At 46.0% G+C, this 16,255-nt stretch overlaps 1 protein-coding gene across 4 annotated transcripts in view; it reads left to right on the top strand.

The window, feature by feature from the left end:
• LOC137043632 (protein unc-13 homolog C) overlaps positions 1 to 16,255 on the top strand; it is a 548,445-nt gene that overhangs the window by 206,352 nt on the left and 325,838 nt on the right. For all 4 annotated transcript variants that reach the window (XR_010898550.1, XM_067419931.1, XM_067419930.1 and 1 more), the window contains exon 18: positions 11,652 to 11,737. Coding sequence is in view for 3 of the 4 variants with exons in the window: in XM_067419931.1 (XP_067276032.1) it covers positions 11,652 to 11,737 (86 nt within the window). In the remaining variant the exon portion in view is untranslated. The remainder of the gene's footprint in view (positions 1 to 11,651; positions 11,738 to 16,255) is intronic.

Below are 16,255 nucleotides of genomic sequence, written 5' to 3'. Positions count from 1 at the left end.
ACTCGTGTCACAGTTGGGAGCTTATAAATCATACAGAATACGTTATTTAAAAAATTTAAAAATACAAAGTATTCTATGATGGGGAGGGTAGGGGTAGGGTTAGTGTAAGGGGGAAGAATATACAGTTTGTACGGTATAAAAACCATCATGTCTATATGTGGGAGAGTCCCCACCAGCCTGACGGCATAAGCTCTGGACTCTATTACAGCTTCCATTGGTTGAAGACCACCCAAGATGACGTTTGACTGACGTGATGCAACCAGTCACAGTTCGTTTTGTTCCACGTCATGTTTATGAGCATGAAAATGTAAAGTCCATGTCCCTACAATAACAGACTGTCATGCATCTATAAATTATTAATTCAAGAATTACTGAATTAATTCTGGAACTGCTAAATTTACTGCAACAATGGAGCTGCGAATTTCACATACTTTTTAAAGTCCAGCATTTAGTTGATGCTGGTAAGCGTTCACTGTCACAGTTGTAAGCACAATGGCGCTCTTCTTCCACGAGGGAGTTTGGTGTCACGGCATTTGTTTCAAGGTGGACCGTTAAAAAACGCAACACTCATCGCGCAGACATCCTGTAGAATTCAACCAGTCAGATGACAAATTTGAAACTCCTAAAGTGTTTCCAGAAAAATGTCCCATATGCATCAGATATTTAGCCGACAGTCCGTGGGCGTGACGTCTGAGGCTGAAACTACCACAAAGATAGCAAACAGCCGCTCAGATTTCGCTCCCCTTCTGACGTTGGAAAGGGATCTTATTATAATATTACCGCCCTTTAATTTGCACATTTCCACCATGGTGCCGGAAATGTTTTGTTTTCGCAAGTGACAACGGTAAACAAGACCCTTTGTGTATATTTGACAGTTTAAACACAACAAAAAAAAAGAAAATTTACTCACGTAAGCTTCAGAAAAATGCGCTCAGAAAGTTCAAGGGACAAATTGCAGTCTAAGAAACTCAAACAAAATGTGTTTTTTCTTTCTATAGGGCAGAGCAGTGTTTTAGGTATCTTTAATATTTAGGATGAAATTCAAACATTTTCAAACATTAATATTACATTACTTAAAGGTGCACTATGCAACTTTCCATCCACTGGAGGGCGCCTATTCAAAACAAAGGGGTAGTTTGATGACGCAAAGTTTGAGCACAGCATCTTGGGACATGTGGTCTTGACCTCACAGCCGGTGGAAAATAGGACTTGGGAAGAAATCATGTTGATGGATGCGGTTATTCACGTTACTGTAGTATGAAGCAGAGCAGGACCAAGTGTAGTGAAGCTGAGCAAGGCCGCTGATTGTTAATGAGATGAACAACACACGCCTTGCGAGCAGCGGGACTTTTATTATGACGTGACACAGGTGTAAACGCTATTTCCGCTTTTCCAATCATGAGTATGAGGTAACGTAGCTCTGTTTATCATATTAGATACATTTGAGTGTGTTGAAAATTATGTTATGACGTTACTCTGTGCGTTCAATCTGTGGCTGCTGTGACACATGTTGCACACTGCTAAAAGTAAAGCGCTTCTGCGGAATAAAACCAGAAACCGAGGGTAACGCATATGATGCAATTGACAGGCAACTCCCTCCGACGCTATGCTCAGACATCCCGGCTCCTTGGTTAAAATAGCAATTTTCTCACATTTTACAAATAGTTGGAAACATTTGGGATATTGTAAGTACTCAATTGAACAAAATATATAACACTGGCCTAGTGTTTTTTTGGATATTTTACTTTACTTTTAAAACTGCACCTTTAAGATATAAAGTTCACAAAATCAGATGGAACATTGAGATATATTCTAGAAAATAAAGTATGAATAAATTATTTACAGAAGTATAATAGAGGTTTAGAACAAGCTCTAAGCAGAGCTGTAGGAATATCAATACAGCGCTGCCACAAAAACTCTAGAATAAAATAAATAAATAGTTGTTTCAACAGGCATCAAAGATTATTAGATTTATTTGTTTTCTGTAGGCCAAACATTATACTTTTTTTTTTTTTTTTAGAAATCCAACCCAAAACACAGTTAAATATATAGCTTGAACTCCAAATAAATCAGGTTTTTGGAAATGGATTGGATTACAGTGTTTTTTTTTTTTTGTTTTTTTTAGAAATGCAACACATTTGAAATGTCGAGCTCCATCTGAATTTACTCTTTCCCAATGTAATTCATTATGTGTAAATGGGGGTATATTGTAGCTTTATTCCAAACAAATATATTGTTATCCACAAATAAATGTAAAGCGATTCACAAAAAATAAATAATTTCACAAATCAATAGAATGAGATCCAAAAATATGTGCAGGAATTTCACAAAAATGAATTAGAATCACGAATAAATACAATGACATTTGTGAATAACAAAAAAAAAATCCACACATATATTTTGATGTCACAAACACACAACTCTGCCTTATAAGTTGCATTCATTTGTGAATCACTTCCTGTGCATTTGTTGATGGCTTCCTCTGCATTTGTGGCTCTCTTCTTGCACATTTGTGAATCGCAGCACAGCATGTGGATTTTGAAAAAAAAATTAGCTTCTAGACTCAAATAAATCCACAAATACATAGACTCCACCCACCATCTACTTAAGCCAATCAGATAACGGCCATATCGTGATGACCAATTGTAGCACGTTCTCGCTCCAACCAATCACGTTTTGGCCAGTGCCGCTGAAAAACAGTTACGACCACTGATCTATATGATCAAATAACGGCCATATCGTGCTGACCAGAACCATAGAGCTCTCAATAGTTCCAAACAACTCCGCGCAGTCTATCTGTTTAAATAGGATTAAGCAGGATAGACAGCATTTTCACTATATTTGCAGCAATGTCTGGTAAATATTAACACAATATGTGCATTGAATTCGCCAATTGGCTTTACAGTAGCATTTTATTCTGAGGAGAGATGAAGAAGAGACAATGTTAATCTTCATTTGGGTCACGAGAGTAGCCCACAACATATGATTTTACAGCGTTCAGAGTTGTAGCCAATCACGTGCATTTCTATTGAAAATAATACCCAATCATATGTTTAATTTACCATGAATGAGAATCCTCTCAGTATTGATCAACACAAGTTTCAGTCTCAAAATGCTGAATTAATTTTAGTGCAAGTTTTTACACGATTCGTCCTACTATCTTCAAATCCTCTCATCATAACAAACAGCACATACCGGTACATGATTTAAATAAAGATTTATCATTAAGTAGTCAGATATTTTTGTTTTTCATTAGACTTTCTAATGTTCCCTAATTAGCCTATATATTTAACATTCCAGTACAAAAAATAACAAAAAATATTATTTTAACTGGTATAAATCTGAACTATAAAAATTCATTCAAAATAAAAGCCTAATGAGCCAATACGTGTTCCTATTCCGCCATCTACTGGCATAGTGTTTTATTTTTCATTTTTTTTTTAATTATTTGTGAAATTATTTATTTTTTTGTGAATTGCTTTACATTTATTTGTGGATAACAATATATTTGTTTGGAATAAATCCTCAGAATAAAATGCTACTGTTAAGCCTTGGGGAAGGAACATTCCTTTCTGAACATGAATGGTTCATATAGGCTTCTCTTGCCTGTTTTTTTTATTTTTTTATTGCCAATATATTTTTGAGATTTTTGGATCCGGTTATCCTTCGTCCTTCGCACCTATCTATTGCCAACAGGTGTGTGATGGTAATTGTGTACTAATAAATATGGCCAATAGAAATTAAATCATTATGTAATACTGAAATAATAAATGTTTTTATTTTTATTTAAAATAATAGACTATTTCAAAGCAAGGCCATAACCAGGTCAAACAGAACAGTGAACGAAATTCTAGGTCTAATTCTAGTTGGGAAATAATCAATTTGGGACTATTTGCAAACAATATTTGCATTTATTGTCATCAAATATATTATTAGTCCCGAGGTTTTTCACATGAGTGAATAAATACGTACATTTGCTGCTTATATTGAGTTCCTCAGTTGTCTAGTAGTAGACTTTTAGTAAATCGTCTCAAATGTTCAGAGATCTAATCTGCTCATATAGTTTTCTTCATTAAAATGTTCATCAATGATTGTATATTAAGAGCATGGACACGTTGCATTTTGTGTGCATTTGTGTGTGCACAATTTAGTTTTGTGATTTCACCGGAAAGAATAGTTTCTCAGCCAAAAATGGTTTTCAGAGCAATGCGCCTTGATGTCAAGTGATGTCACAAAATATCATCCTGCAAGTGGCCCGCGGGCCGGGAGTTTGAGACCCCTGGTCTAGACGCTAGAAATGTTTCAAAAGCCACGCGATTTACAAGAGATCCACAAATGCACAGGAAGTAATTCACAAATCAATGCAACTTATGCAAGGCAGAGTTGTGTGTTTGTGACTATAATATCCTTGTATTTATTTGTGAATCTAATTCATTTTTGTGAAACTCCTGCATCTATTTTTGGATCTCATGTTATTAATTTGTGAAATTATTTATTTTTTGTGAATTGCTTTACATTTATTTGTGGATAACAATAGATTTGTTTGGAATAATGCAACAATATTACCCCCATAGTTCGTGTCTCTACTAGTAAGCACTGATCCACACATTTTTAAAGTTATTCACTTTTTGACGTGTCTGACTCTGACTAAGAGAGAACTGATGGTGATAATGAGCACAGCGATATACTGAGCATGCGTGCAGCGAAGGGAGCAACGTGTTGTGTTTAGTAATCCTAGGTTCCCTTATCGAGAGGTTCCTCGTATTGCGTATGGGAAAAACTCCTTTTCTCGAGAATATGAAGCAAAATTTATTAATAAAGGTATCCATGTAAAGCGCAGTGCAGCTGCACGGCAATAGCCAGGCGCGAGGCGTGCTCTGATTGGCCGGGCCGCGGCAACTGCAGGAATCTATGGTGAGGCGGCTGAGAGGAACGAACCATTAGGGGCACTCCAGAGAGCCCGCCGGAAAAGGGAGCTTATGTTAGCATACAGGTGGCTATAAAAGACCCTGTTTCGCCATAGGTGTCAGATTTTATCTCCTTCAGCGACACCTTCACTGACCTCTGGAAGAAGAAGCAACCGCCATCGAATCAAGCACCACAGCGGAACCCGCAGCAGTGAGGACGCCGGATTTCTCCACCTTCATCTCTGCAGTTCCAGCTACGCCATCTGGCGCCGTATCCTTTCTTTCTAAAAGAGTGCGAGGCGTTGTTTCAAATGCCTCGCATTTCCTGTGGCTCGTGCAGAGCACCTCTCTCCAAAGGCGAACGTCACATCATCTGTGTGACGTGTCTTGGACGGGACCACACGGAGCTCGCGCTCTCCAGAGGTGGCTGCCCCGAATGCGACGAGATGGCACTGCAGACCCTTCGGGCTTGACTCGCCTCCTTCGACCCAGTCCCGCCCTCAGCCCCTGGACCGCGCCGCAAGAAGCGTCGCGACCAGAGGCCACCTGAGTGACAGAGCGACTGCACGGCAGATGTTTCCCTGTGTGCCTCGCCAGTCACCTTCACCCAGGAAGGACAGCGCCCCTCCTCAGCAGCGGCCTGTTCAGTATCCTTCGGTGGACCGTCGCCAGAGGAGGAGGAAGACAGCCTCTCGACAGCCAAGTTCGGCAGCGAGTGGTCAGAATCTGTCTCAGAGCCTCCTGTTTCGACGCAGACTGCCACAAGCTCCAAGACCAACATTGACACGGAGCTTATGCGCGCGCTCACAAAGGCTGTGGCAGACCTCGGGCTCGAGTGGTCCCAGCCTGAAGAGCCAACGCGCAGCAGACTGAATGAGTGGTTTCTCGAAAGCCGCCGCTTCTCTGCTCCCCAGAAGCCTGCGCCTTTCTTTCCCGAAGTTCATGACGAACTAACAAAGTCATTAAGGTCGCCCTATTCTGCTTGCGCTAAGTCTTCGTTTTCCCCAACGCTCTCGACTGTCGACGGCGCGAAGGAAAAGGGATATGAGTCTCTTCCCCCCTTGAAGAGGCCGTTGCCGCGCACCTCTGCCTGCCCTCCTCCAGAGGATGGCAGGCCAGGGCGCAGCACGGCTCCAAGCCCTGCCGCACCACTTCAGTTCTCGCCGGCCGAGCATTCGCCTCCGCTGGCCAGGCTGCTTCGGCTCTTCACACAATGGCTGTCCTTCAAGTGTTCCAGGCCAGACTTCTCCGCTCCCTGGGCGAGTCTGTCCCCGACTCCGAAACTTTGAAGGACCTTCGCAGCATGATGGACTTAGCCCTTCATGCTACTAAAGCCACCGCGCAAGCTATTGGGAAGAACATGGCGAACTTGACTGTTTTAGAGCAGCACCTTTGGCTAAATTTGACCGAAATGAAGGACAAGGACAAGGTCTCCTTCTTGGACGCCCCCATCTCTGCCCCGGGTCTCTTCAGTCCATCGGTAGTCGGATTCGCGGAACGCTTTACCAAAGCGCAAAAAGCCTCTCAGGCAGGCCATGAGACACTTTTTACCCAAGCGCTCCAGCTCTTCAGGCCGTCAAGATAGGGCTCCGCCCTCTCAGCCCGCTAAGCTGGCTTCATCATCTTCTCAACCTCGCTCGGCTTCCAGAACGCGCCAACGTTCCCGCTCTACAAACCGCAGCAGACAGCCCGAACGCTGGGGACCTCGACCCAAGCTTGTGTTGAACCCCGATCCTCCGAAGCCGTCCTAGCCACACAGAAAAAGAGAAGATGGCCAGGTCCACCCAGGTGATTGCCGACCTCAACTTTGCAGCCAACAAGCCCGCTGTCAAACGCACTCGCCTGCACACAAACGCCGTTATCACGACAATCCAAATAAATCTCAAAATGAGCTTTTTCTCTGTAGTAAATGTGCCCACTTCTCAGTATGCACTCCTACACTCACATACCCCTTTCACCCATGCTATAAATGGTCCGGCGCCCACTGCACAGTGCACGCCACCACACACAAGCACTTCCCCCCCTGTCACAAACACAAAATGGCCGTGCTACAGAGTTCCCTCCAGTAGGCAATCTTTACTCACGTCAGCTCCAACCACTATCGTTTCGGGCTCAGGCCTGGCAGGCCATCCCCGGCATATCGAGTTGGGTTGTGAACACAATAAAATGGGGTTACTCGCTACAGTTCGCTCGCAATCCCCCGCGCTTTTGTGCCGTGGTCGAGACCTCGATGAGAAACAGCGTCAGTCACGTGCTTCGCACCGAGATCCCGAAACTGTTAGAGAAGGGAGCGGTGGAATCCGTTTGCCCATCCCTAAGCGAGTCAGGCTTCTACAGCCGATACTTCCTTGTCCCAAAGAGGGACGGAGGGCTCAGGCCCATACTAGATCTAAGACATTTGAACAAAGCTCTGATGTCTCGCTCTTTCAAAATGCTGAAGGTGAAACAGATCCTCGCGCACATTCGCACAAAAGGTATCTTTTCTGGGCAAAGTTTTGGACTTTGAGAGCAACTCATGAGAGCACGGCTTACGATACAGCGCGCTATCTGTTCAGAGCAAGGTGGCCTCATTCAAAGTCAGGACTCGCATTCCCCTGAAACATTTTCAGAGGATACTCGGCCTTATGGCCTCTGCATCGTCAGTACTCAGGCTGGGACTGTTACACATGTGCCCCCTCCAGCGTTGGCTACACGGCCACCTTCCGCCTCACGCATGGAAATGCGGCCGACTTCCCATCGAAGTGAACCACAGCTGTATCAATGCTCTGGCTCCTTGGAGGGAGACGGTGTGGTACTGGAGGGGTGTGCCGATGGGCGCGATCATGAAGTTGAAAGTAGTCTCAACAGATGCCTCCACTCGAGGGTGGGGCGCCCTACACGAGGGCAAGCCGATCTCCGGCCTGTGGACAGAACCAGAGAAATGGCTTCACATAAACTGTCTAGAGATGAAAGCGGTCGCCCTATCGCTGAGAGTTTTCCTTCCACACATACAGAACCGCCACACCGACAACACGTCGTTGGTAGCGTATATAAATCGCCAGGGCGGCCTGAGATCAGACTCTCTTCACCGCATGGCGAAACGCCTCCTTTTGTGGGCAGAGCACAATCTGAGCTCCCTAAGGGCGGCTCATGTGCCGGGCTCTCTGAATCGGGGTCCGGATATGCTATCCAGAGGTCCCATTCCCCCAGGGGAGTGGTCTCTTGACCCACAAACGATTCAACTAGTTTGGAACACCTTCGGCAGAGCAGAAGTAGATCTCTTCGCCTCAGAAGACAATACTCACTGCCCGATATTTTTCTCCAAACGCAGGGACGCCCTGGCCTATGTTTGGCCCAAACTCCCTCTATATGCTTTCCCCCTGATCGTGATGCTGCAACAAACCATCAGAAAGTTCAGGGAGACGGCATCCACAGTGCTTCTAATAGCCCCGCTCTGGAGGAACCACACATGGTTCTCCGAACTGATTCTGCTGGCAGACACAGCCCAATGGCCCATTCCGCTGAGGAAAGACCTCCTCATGCAGGCGAAGGGCAAAATCTGGCATCCCAGTCCCGAGCTATGGGCCCTCCACGTATGGCCCATCAACGGGTATCCGGAAACCTCTCTGACAGAGTTATGAACACTATTTCGGAAGCTAGAGCTTCCCCGCGACCAGGCAGCTCTATTCTTTAAAATGGTCATTGTTTTCAAACTGGTGTGCTGCGCGAGACATCGACGCACACTCATGCGAAGTGGCAGAAGTGCTTGATTTTCTCCAAGAGCTAATGGACGCGGGTCGTTCCCCCTCTGCGCTCAAAGTTTATGTCGTTGCCATAGCAGCTAACCATGCTCAGATCACAGGACATTCACTAGGGAAAAGTGAGCTCATTATACGTTTTCTTAAAGGGGCCAGGAGATTGAATCCGCCTCGCCCTCCCTCTGTCCCTATATGGGACCTCGCCGTGGTTTTGGAAGCCATGAATGGTCCCCCCTTCGAGCCACTTCATACCACGAGCTTAAAGCTCATCACTCAAAACCGCGTTTCTGCTGGCTTTATCCTCGGTTAAGCGAGTGAGTGACTTAGACGCACTCTCAGTGAGTCTGTCCTGTCTCCAGTTCGGGCCCAACAACTCCAAGGTTGTGCTCAAACCCAGACATGGTTTTATACCCAGAGTGCTATCAAGATTATTACACTACTTCCATTGCCCGCGTCTCTGGGGGAAGAGGACGCGAACCTACTCTGCCTGGTCAGAGCATTGTCATTGTACTTAGAGCGCTCCTCCCCCTTCAGGCAGTCAGACCAGCTCTTCGTTTGCTTCGGTGGCCGCACTAAAGGTTATGCTGTCACGAAGCAAAGACTCTCTCACTGGATAGTGGATGCTATTTCACTAGCATACAGGTCTAAGGACCTAACATGCCCGATAGGCATTAAAGCCCACTCTTCTGAAATGAGCACTGATAACAACTTGGGTTGTCCTTGTCCTCTTTAGTCCGGATGACATGGCGTCCAAGTTTTTTTTTTTTTTTTAAAGAACTTTAAATTTTGATTCGTCTGACCACAGAACAGTTTTCCACTTTGCCACAGTCCATTTTTAATGAGCCTTGGACCAGAGAAAATGCCTGCGCTTCTGGATCATGTTTAGATATGGCTTCTTTTTTGACCCATAGAGTTTTAGCCGGTAACGGCAAATGGCATGGTGGATTGTGTTCATGGTAAAGTATTCCTGAGCCCATGTTGATTTCCATTATAGCAGTGCCATCTAAAAGGTCATGGGCATTCAGTATGGTTTTCCAGCCTTGACCCTTACGCACAAAGATTGTTCCAGATTCTCTGAATCTTTGGATAATATTATGCACTGTAGATGATGATAACTTCAAACTCTTTTCATTTTTTTTCTGAGAAACTCCTTTTTGATATTGCTCCACTATTTTTGGTGATTATCTGCCCATCTTGACTTCTGAGAGACACTGCCACTCTGAGAGGGTCTTTTTATACCCAATCATGTTGCCAGTTGACCTAATAAGCTGCAAATTGGTCCTCCAGCTGTTCCTCATATGTACATTCAACTTTTCCAGCCTCATATTGCTACCTGTCCCAACTTTTTTGGAATGTGTAGCTCTCATGAAATCCAAAATGAGCCAATATTTGGCATGACATTTCAAAATGTCTCACTTTCAACATTTGATATGTGATCTATATTCTATTGTGAATGAAATATACATTTATGAGATTTGTAAATTATTGCATTCTTTTTTATACACAATTTGTACAGTGTCCCAACTTTTTTTTAGAATCAGGTTTATACATCGGCTAAACTTCACTGCGGACAAATCCTCATGATCAAAACCTTCCGGGATCTTATTTTCCTTTAGATTAAGAGAGGCGACAATGCAAAACAAGAAAGGAATTTTATTCACTAGTCTATTTAAAATAGCCCATCGGGAAGATACCATAGCTCTGGGTCATCGAGCTAGCAATTTTGCGAGCCCTGACAGGCAGTAACAGAAAATATCCATATCAGTATCAATTAAAAACGAGATTTGTTACAGATTAGTTGGCGTCCACACATCTGATGTTTATCTGTTGTGGTTATCCACATTGTGTGCAAGAAATAGACACGGCCTTCCTGCACTTTTACAGTACTTCGATGTTCATTCATTGGCACGTCTCTGTCGCTTTTGATCTCTCTCATGCTGGCACAGCCATCAGAGTTGTTGCTCGATCGAGATGAGGGCTTTGAAAAGCCTTATATTTTCCTTTTGGACATCCATTTCTGTATTTTGGCACTCAAATGTTTTTTTTTTTTCCACTGTAACTTTGCTGCGTGACACCTCATTTTATTATGTCAACACAACATAAGATGTGATAGGATACTCATCACAGAATGTTCGCCAATGGCGAGCATAGCAAAAATATCACTCACAAATTAATTTTGGTCACAAATGCAACCGTTTTAGCACGATACAAGCACGATAATGTGCAAAAGAAAAACTAAAAAATAACGTAAATCTGTACTGGCATGCTGTCTGTGAATATGTGACAGATATACAAGACTCATGTAGACAGAAAGCCACTTCAGACAGCCCGTTGGCCATAAGTTCTTTTTTGTGTTGAATGGACAAAATTATATCAAGGGAAGGAGAGAGAGGGAGGAAGAGAGATTGCACTATCCGACAGTCATGCCAATAAAGCTAAATTGAATTGGGGGGTGGGGGTGGGGGGTTCTCTAGTTCATGATCATCTTGTTCATCTGCATCCATATGTGTCCATCTCTGATAGCTTCTTCTGTCCATCCTAAACAATTAAATCAGGTCGAAATAGAGTTGAGCCTGGTCTAGATTGATTTGAGATTGCTTTTGAGCAGGGAGGGAGAGTAGAGAGTTGATCACTTTACTCAGTGATATGGTACGGTGGTGGTTACCATGGAAACAGCCCGTGTGATGGTAGCACAGTGAAATTGGTGCCCATAAGAAGAATAGGGTCACATGTGAACTGCATGCATCTAAAATGGGACAGGACCCATTCACACCCACTCTAAGAAATAAAACACAAATTGACCTCTCGAGTTTTAGATCAAGACCAAAATATGTTGATCCAAGAACTGAAAAAAAGTACATTTATGTATTTAATTTTATATTTTTTTTCTGCAACAGGATCTTTATGTTGTCTTGAGATCTCTTAAGACCTGGACTCTGATGAAGGAATTAATTTCTGAGCATATTGCTGTATGGTTGTAATGATGTCTGTTTTTATATCATTTTAGGTTCCCACAAGAGTTGAATATGGGTAGAATTAGTGCTGAAATCATGTGGAACCTCTTCGCCTTGGATATGAAGTACGCAATGGAGGGTGAGTTACTTCTGATCCAGTTTTTTCCATCGCTTTATGGAGTTGGTGGCATGGTTTTTGTTCTGATCTGCCTTCAGCTCTGTCTGTTTGGATCTGAGATCTAACACACTTCGCATATTGATTCTTTTTGAGCAAAACTCAAGCTGGCTTTACATCATGGTTGGGTGATGGACTGAGTGTCTGAGAAACATCTCAAGTGAGTTAAGTTATGCAGGTTTTTTGGTTCTTTCTGGAGGCTCTTTCCTGTTTTTAAGGGAGCAAAATTGTTTGGTTTGGTTGCATTTTTTTTTGCCATATAGTATACATATAAGTCTACAAATAATATGCGTAACTTTTTTTTCACCCACTCTGTTCTTTATTTGTTGTGTTGTTAAGGATTGACTAATCTCTATGAACCAGTGTTGATATCTAAATGTGAGTGGGTGTATGCTAATGAGTTGTTTTGATGTCATAATGATATCTATAAATTATCTGGGTGGAAGAGGAAGCTTTGTGTTGTAAATATTACAGTTTGTGTGCATACAACATTGAACTTATATTTGAATAAGTTCAAGAAAAATCCCTGTACAATTATGAAGTTATGACAATGTCTGGATGGAGTTCAGTGTTTTAGAGAAAGCTGGTGAGAGTCTATGTGAGTATAAATGTGATTGTGATCATGGGAAGGGATTAATTTGTGTTTATGGATGTTGTTTGTGACTGACAGTAGTAGGGCAGTGTGGCATATGTGTTTCAAATATATAATTGGGAGGAACTATCCAGGATTCAGATTCAATTGGTACACACACAAACATACCCAGACAGATTTAGCATCTCCAATTCACCTATACTGCATGTTTTTGTATTGTGGGGGAAATCGGAGAACCTCGAGGAAACCCAAAGAGAAACAAGGAAAACGTCTCAGGTTACGTATGTAACCCTAGTTCCCTGAGGGAACGAGACGCTGCGTCGTTATGACGTCATCGACCGGAAGCTATAAAGCGTCCGTGAAAACAAACAGGAACTAACTTCTGATAAAGCCTGAAGTAAGTGATCACGGACACGCCGGGAGTATGGCAGAGCGACGCAGCGTCTCGTTCCCTCAGGGAACTAGGGTTACATACGTAACCTGAGACGTTCCCTTTCGGGGAACTCGAGCTGCGTCGAAACGCTGTGAGAACGCTTATACCCACATCGCCATAGGACCAAGTGTCTCGTATGTGTGAAGCCGAAGCGCACACGGTTACGAGAGAACCTGCGCCCCAACGGTAGATGCCAGGTCTAGTTCATAGAACCTGACAAAGGTTAAAGGAGACGACCATCCGGCCGCGTTACAAATATCGTGGAGGGAAGCCCCCGACAAGAGTGCTTTTGAAGCAGCCATACCCCTGGTTGAATGCGCCCGGACAGCCAGTGGAGACGGCTGCCCGGCCGCTTCATAAGCAAGTGAGATGGCCTCGACCACCCACTTGCTCATCCTCTGCTTGGATACTGGAGCCCCCTTCTTAGGGGGTCCGAAACAGACAAATAATTGGTCAGATTTTCTCCACAGGGCAGCTCTGTGGACGTATGTATCCAGTGCCCTCACAGGACACAGCAGATTTAATCTTTCCTGGTCTGACGTCTTAAACGGAGGAGGAAAAAAGGCTTGGAGAGTGATGGGGCCCCGTGGGCTCGTAGGAACCTTGGGGACATAACCCGGCCTGGGATGCAGAAATGCTTTCACCATCCCAGGCGCAAACTCTAAACATAAGGGCCCTACCGACAGGGACTGAATATCTCCTATTCTTTTGAGAGATAATATGGCCAAAAGAAAGATGGTTTTTAGGGCGAGGAACTTGTCTGAAACCTCCTCCAGAGGTTCGAACGGTGGTCCGGACAAGCCCCTCAAAACAATGGCCAAGTCCCATGCTGGGACCCTCGAGTGCATAGCCGGCCTCAACCTTAAAGTGCCACGGAGGAAGCGTGTAATTAGAGGGTGTCTTCCCAAAGACACTCCACCGAAAGGGACGTGGAAGGCACCCAAGGCCGCCACGTACACCTTTATTGTGGAGGGGGTCAACCCTGCCGAGAACCTTGCCTGCAGGAACTCCAGCACTGTACCAACCGAGCAGTTAACTGGGTCCCACTGGCGTTCTCTGCACCATGCTGAGAAAAGTCTCCATTTCAAAGCGTACAGCTTCCTCGTGGACGGAGCTCTGGAGTGCAGGATGGTCTCTACGACCTCGGCCGAGAGACCTTCCTCTATTAGCCTAGCCCCCTCAGAGGCCAGGCCCACAGTTTCCACATCTCCGGGCATGGGTGCAGGAATCTCCCGCCCGCCTGAGAGAGTAGATCCCTCCTGGTCGGAATCTCCATCCGAGAGCCTTCCAGGAGAGATATCAGGTCCGAAAACCATACTCGGGTCGGCCAGTACGGAGCCACTAGAAGTACCTGGGCCCCGTCCCGGCGTACCCTCTCCAGAACTCCTGGAAGCAAGACAATCGGGGGGAAGGCGTACAGAGGCAGCCTCGGCCACTCCTGTACCATGGCATCCAACCCCAGCGGGGCTGGATGGGTCAGAGAAAACCACTGCGGGCAGTGAGAATTCTCCGCCGAAGCAAATAGGTATATTTCTGCTCTCCCATATACCTTCCATAGGAGCTCCACCACCTCTGGGTGGAGTCTCCATTCCCCGGGCCTCGGCCCCTGTCTCGACAGGCTGTCTGCTTCCTGATTCAGGGCCCCCGGGATATATACTGCCCTGATTGACAGCAATTTCCCTTGGGCCCACAGGAGGATCCGATGTGCCAATTTGTCCAACGGACGAGACCTCAGACCCCCCTGGTGATTTATATAGGCGACCACCGACGTGTTGTCTGTCCTGACTAGCACGTGGTGGCCCCTGAGGTCGGGCAGGAACTGTTTCAATGCAAGAAACACTGCGAGCATCTCTAGCCGATTTATGTGCCAGTGCCGCTGATGTTCCTGCCATAGACCCTGGGATGAGCGACCACTCATGGTCGCCCCCCAGCCCGTGAGAGAGGCATCTGTCGTTAGCGTTACGCGACGAACATGAGCCCCCAACGCGGGACCCTGAGATAAAAACCCCGGGTTTTTCCACATGACCAGAGCACGTAGGCATCGCCGCGTGACTTTGATCGTGCGGAGCGGATTTCCCCTCGGGGAGAACCCTTTTGTTTTGAGCCACCACTGCAGTGGCCTCATGTACAGTAGGCCAAGAGGTATCACGTTGGACGCTGCTGCCATGAGACCTAACAGTTTCTGGAACTGTTTCACAGTGACGGCCCGGCCTAGCCTCTGTTCTTTGACGGCTGCCAGGATCGATGCTATGCGTGTTGGCGATAATTGCGCCCGCATAATTACCGAATCCCAGTTCACACCTAGAAAAGTGGTTCTCTGAGCCCGAGAAAGCACACTCTTCTTGGCGTTCAGCCTCAACCCCAGCTTCGACATATGGGCGAGAACAGCATCTCAATGCTGAACCGCCATCTGCTCTGTATTCGCTAGAATCAGCCAGTCGTCGATATAGTTCAGAATGCGGATGCCCTGCAGATGCAGCGGCGCCAGAGCTGCATCCACACACTTGGTGAACGTGCGGGGTGACAGTGCTAGACCGAAGGGAAGTACTCGATATTGGTATGCCTCTCCCCCGAAGGCAAACCTCAGGAACTTCCTGTGATGTGGAAGGATGGAGACATGAAAATACGCATCTTTGAGGTCTATGGTGACAAACCAATCCTCCGACTTGATCTGCGATACAATCTGTCTGAGTGTAAGCATCTTGAATTTGAGCTTGGCCACCGAGCGATTCAATAGCCGAAGATCTAATATCGGGCGTAAGCCCCCATCCTTCTTCGGCACGATGAAGTAACGGCTGTAAAAGCCAGACTCCCTACTGGGGGGGGAAACCTCTCTATAGCCCCTTTTTGCAGGAGTGTCTCTACTTCCTGTGCCATTACCAGAGCCTGCTCCGGGCCCACCTCTGTAGGTAGGACACCGCTGAAAGGAGGTGGCCGACTTCTGAATTGAATGGCGTACCCCTTTTCTATTATCTGCAGGACCCAATGAGATATATTTGATAGACGTTTCCACTCGTCTAGAAAATCTACTAAGGGAACCAGCCTCTCAAGGCTGGCCTCTGGTGTATTTTGAGCAACAAGCACAGTGCCCTGAAGCGGCGGACCGGCAGGGAACGACTGACTTGACTGCTCGGGGGCCCCCCGAAGGGGGCGCGGACCACCCTCGGGTGGCCCGCGGAGACCGACTGCGCCCCGGCATTGCGGCGGGGTTGGCAGCGCGGCCCCCCGAGGGTGCCGCAGGGAAACGGGTACCGTTGGCAGGGGTAAACACCGTTTCCCTATGGGGGGAACCACCCTCAGCGTCCTGACGCTTCTGGCGTCAGGAACGCTTCGACGAGGCCTTCTTGGCGATCAGGACTGTCCGCAGATCAGCCCTGCCCCTCGAAGGCCTCGTCTGAGAGCGCCGCCCCTCGTCCCCGCGCTGAGGGGGAGCTCGGGCAGCGACGCTCTGCTTTTG

Source organism: Pseudorasbora parva, chromosome 16 (assembly GCF_024679245.1).
Source record: "Pseudorasbora parva isolate DD20220531a chromosome 16, ASM2467924v1, whole genome shotgun sequence".
NCBI classification, from domain to species: Eukaryota; Metazoa; Chordata; class Actinopteri; order Cypriniformes; family Gobionidae; genus Pseudorasbora; species Pseudorasbora parva.
This window is presented reverse-complemented; position numbering and strand designations above follow the sequence as displayed.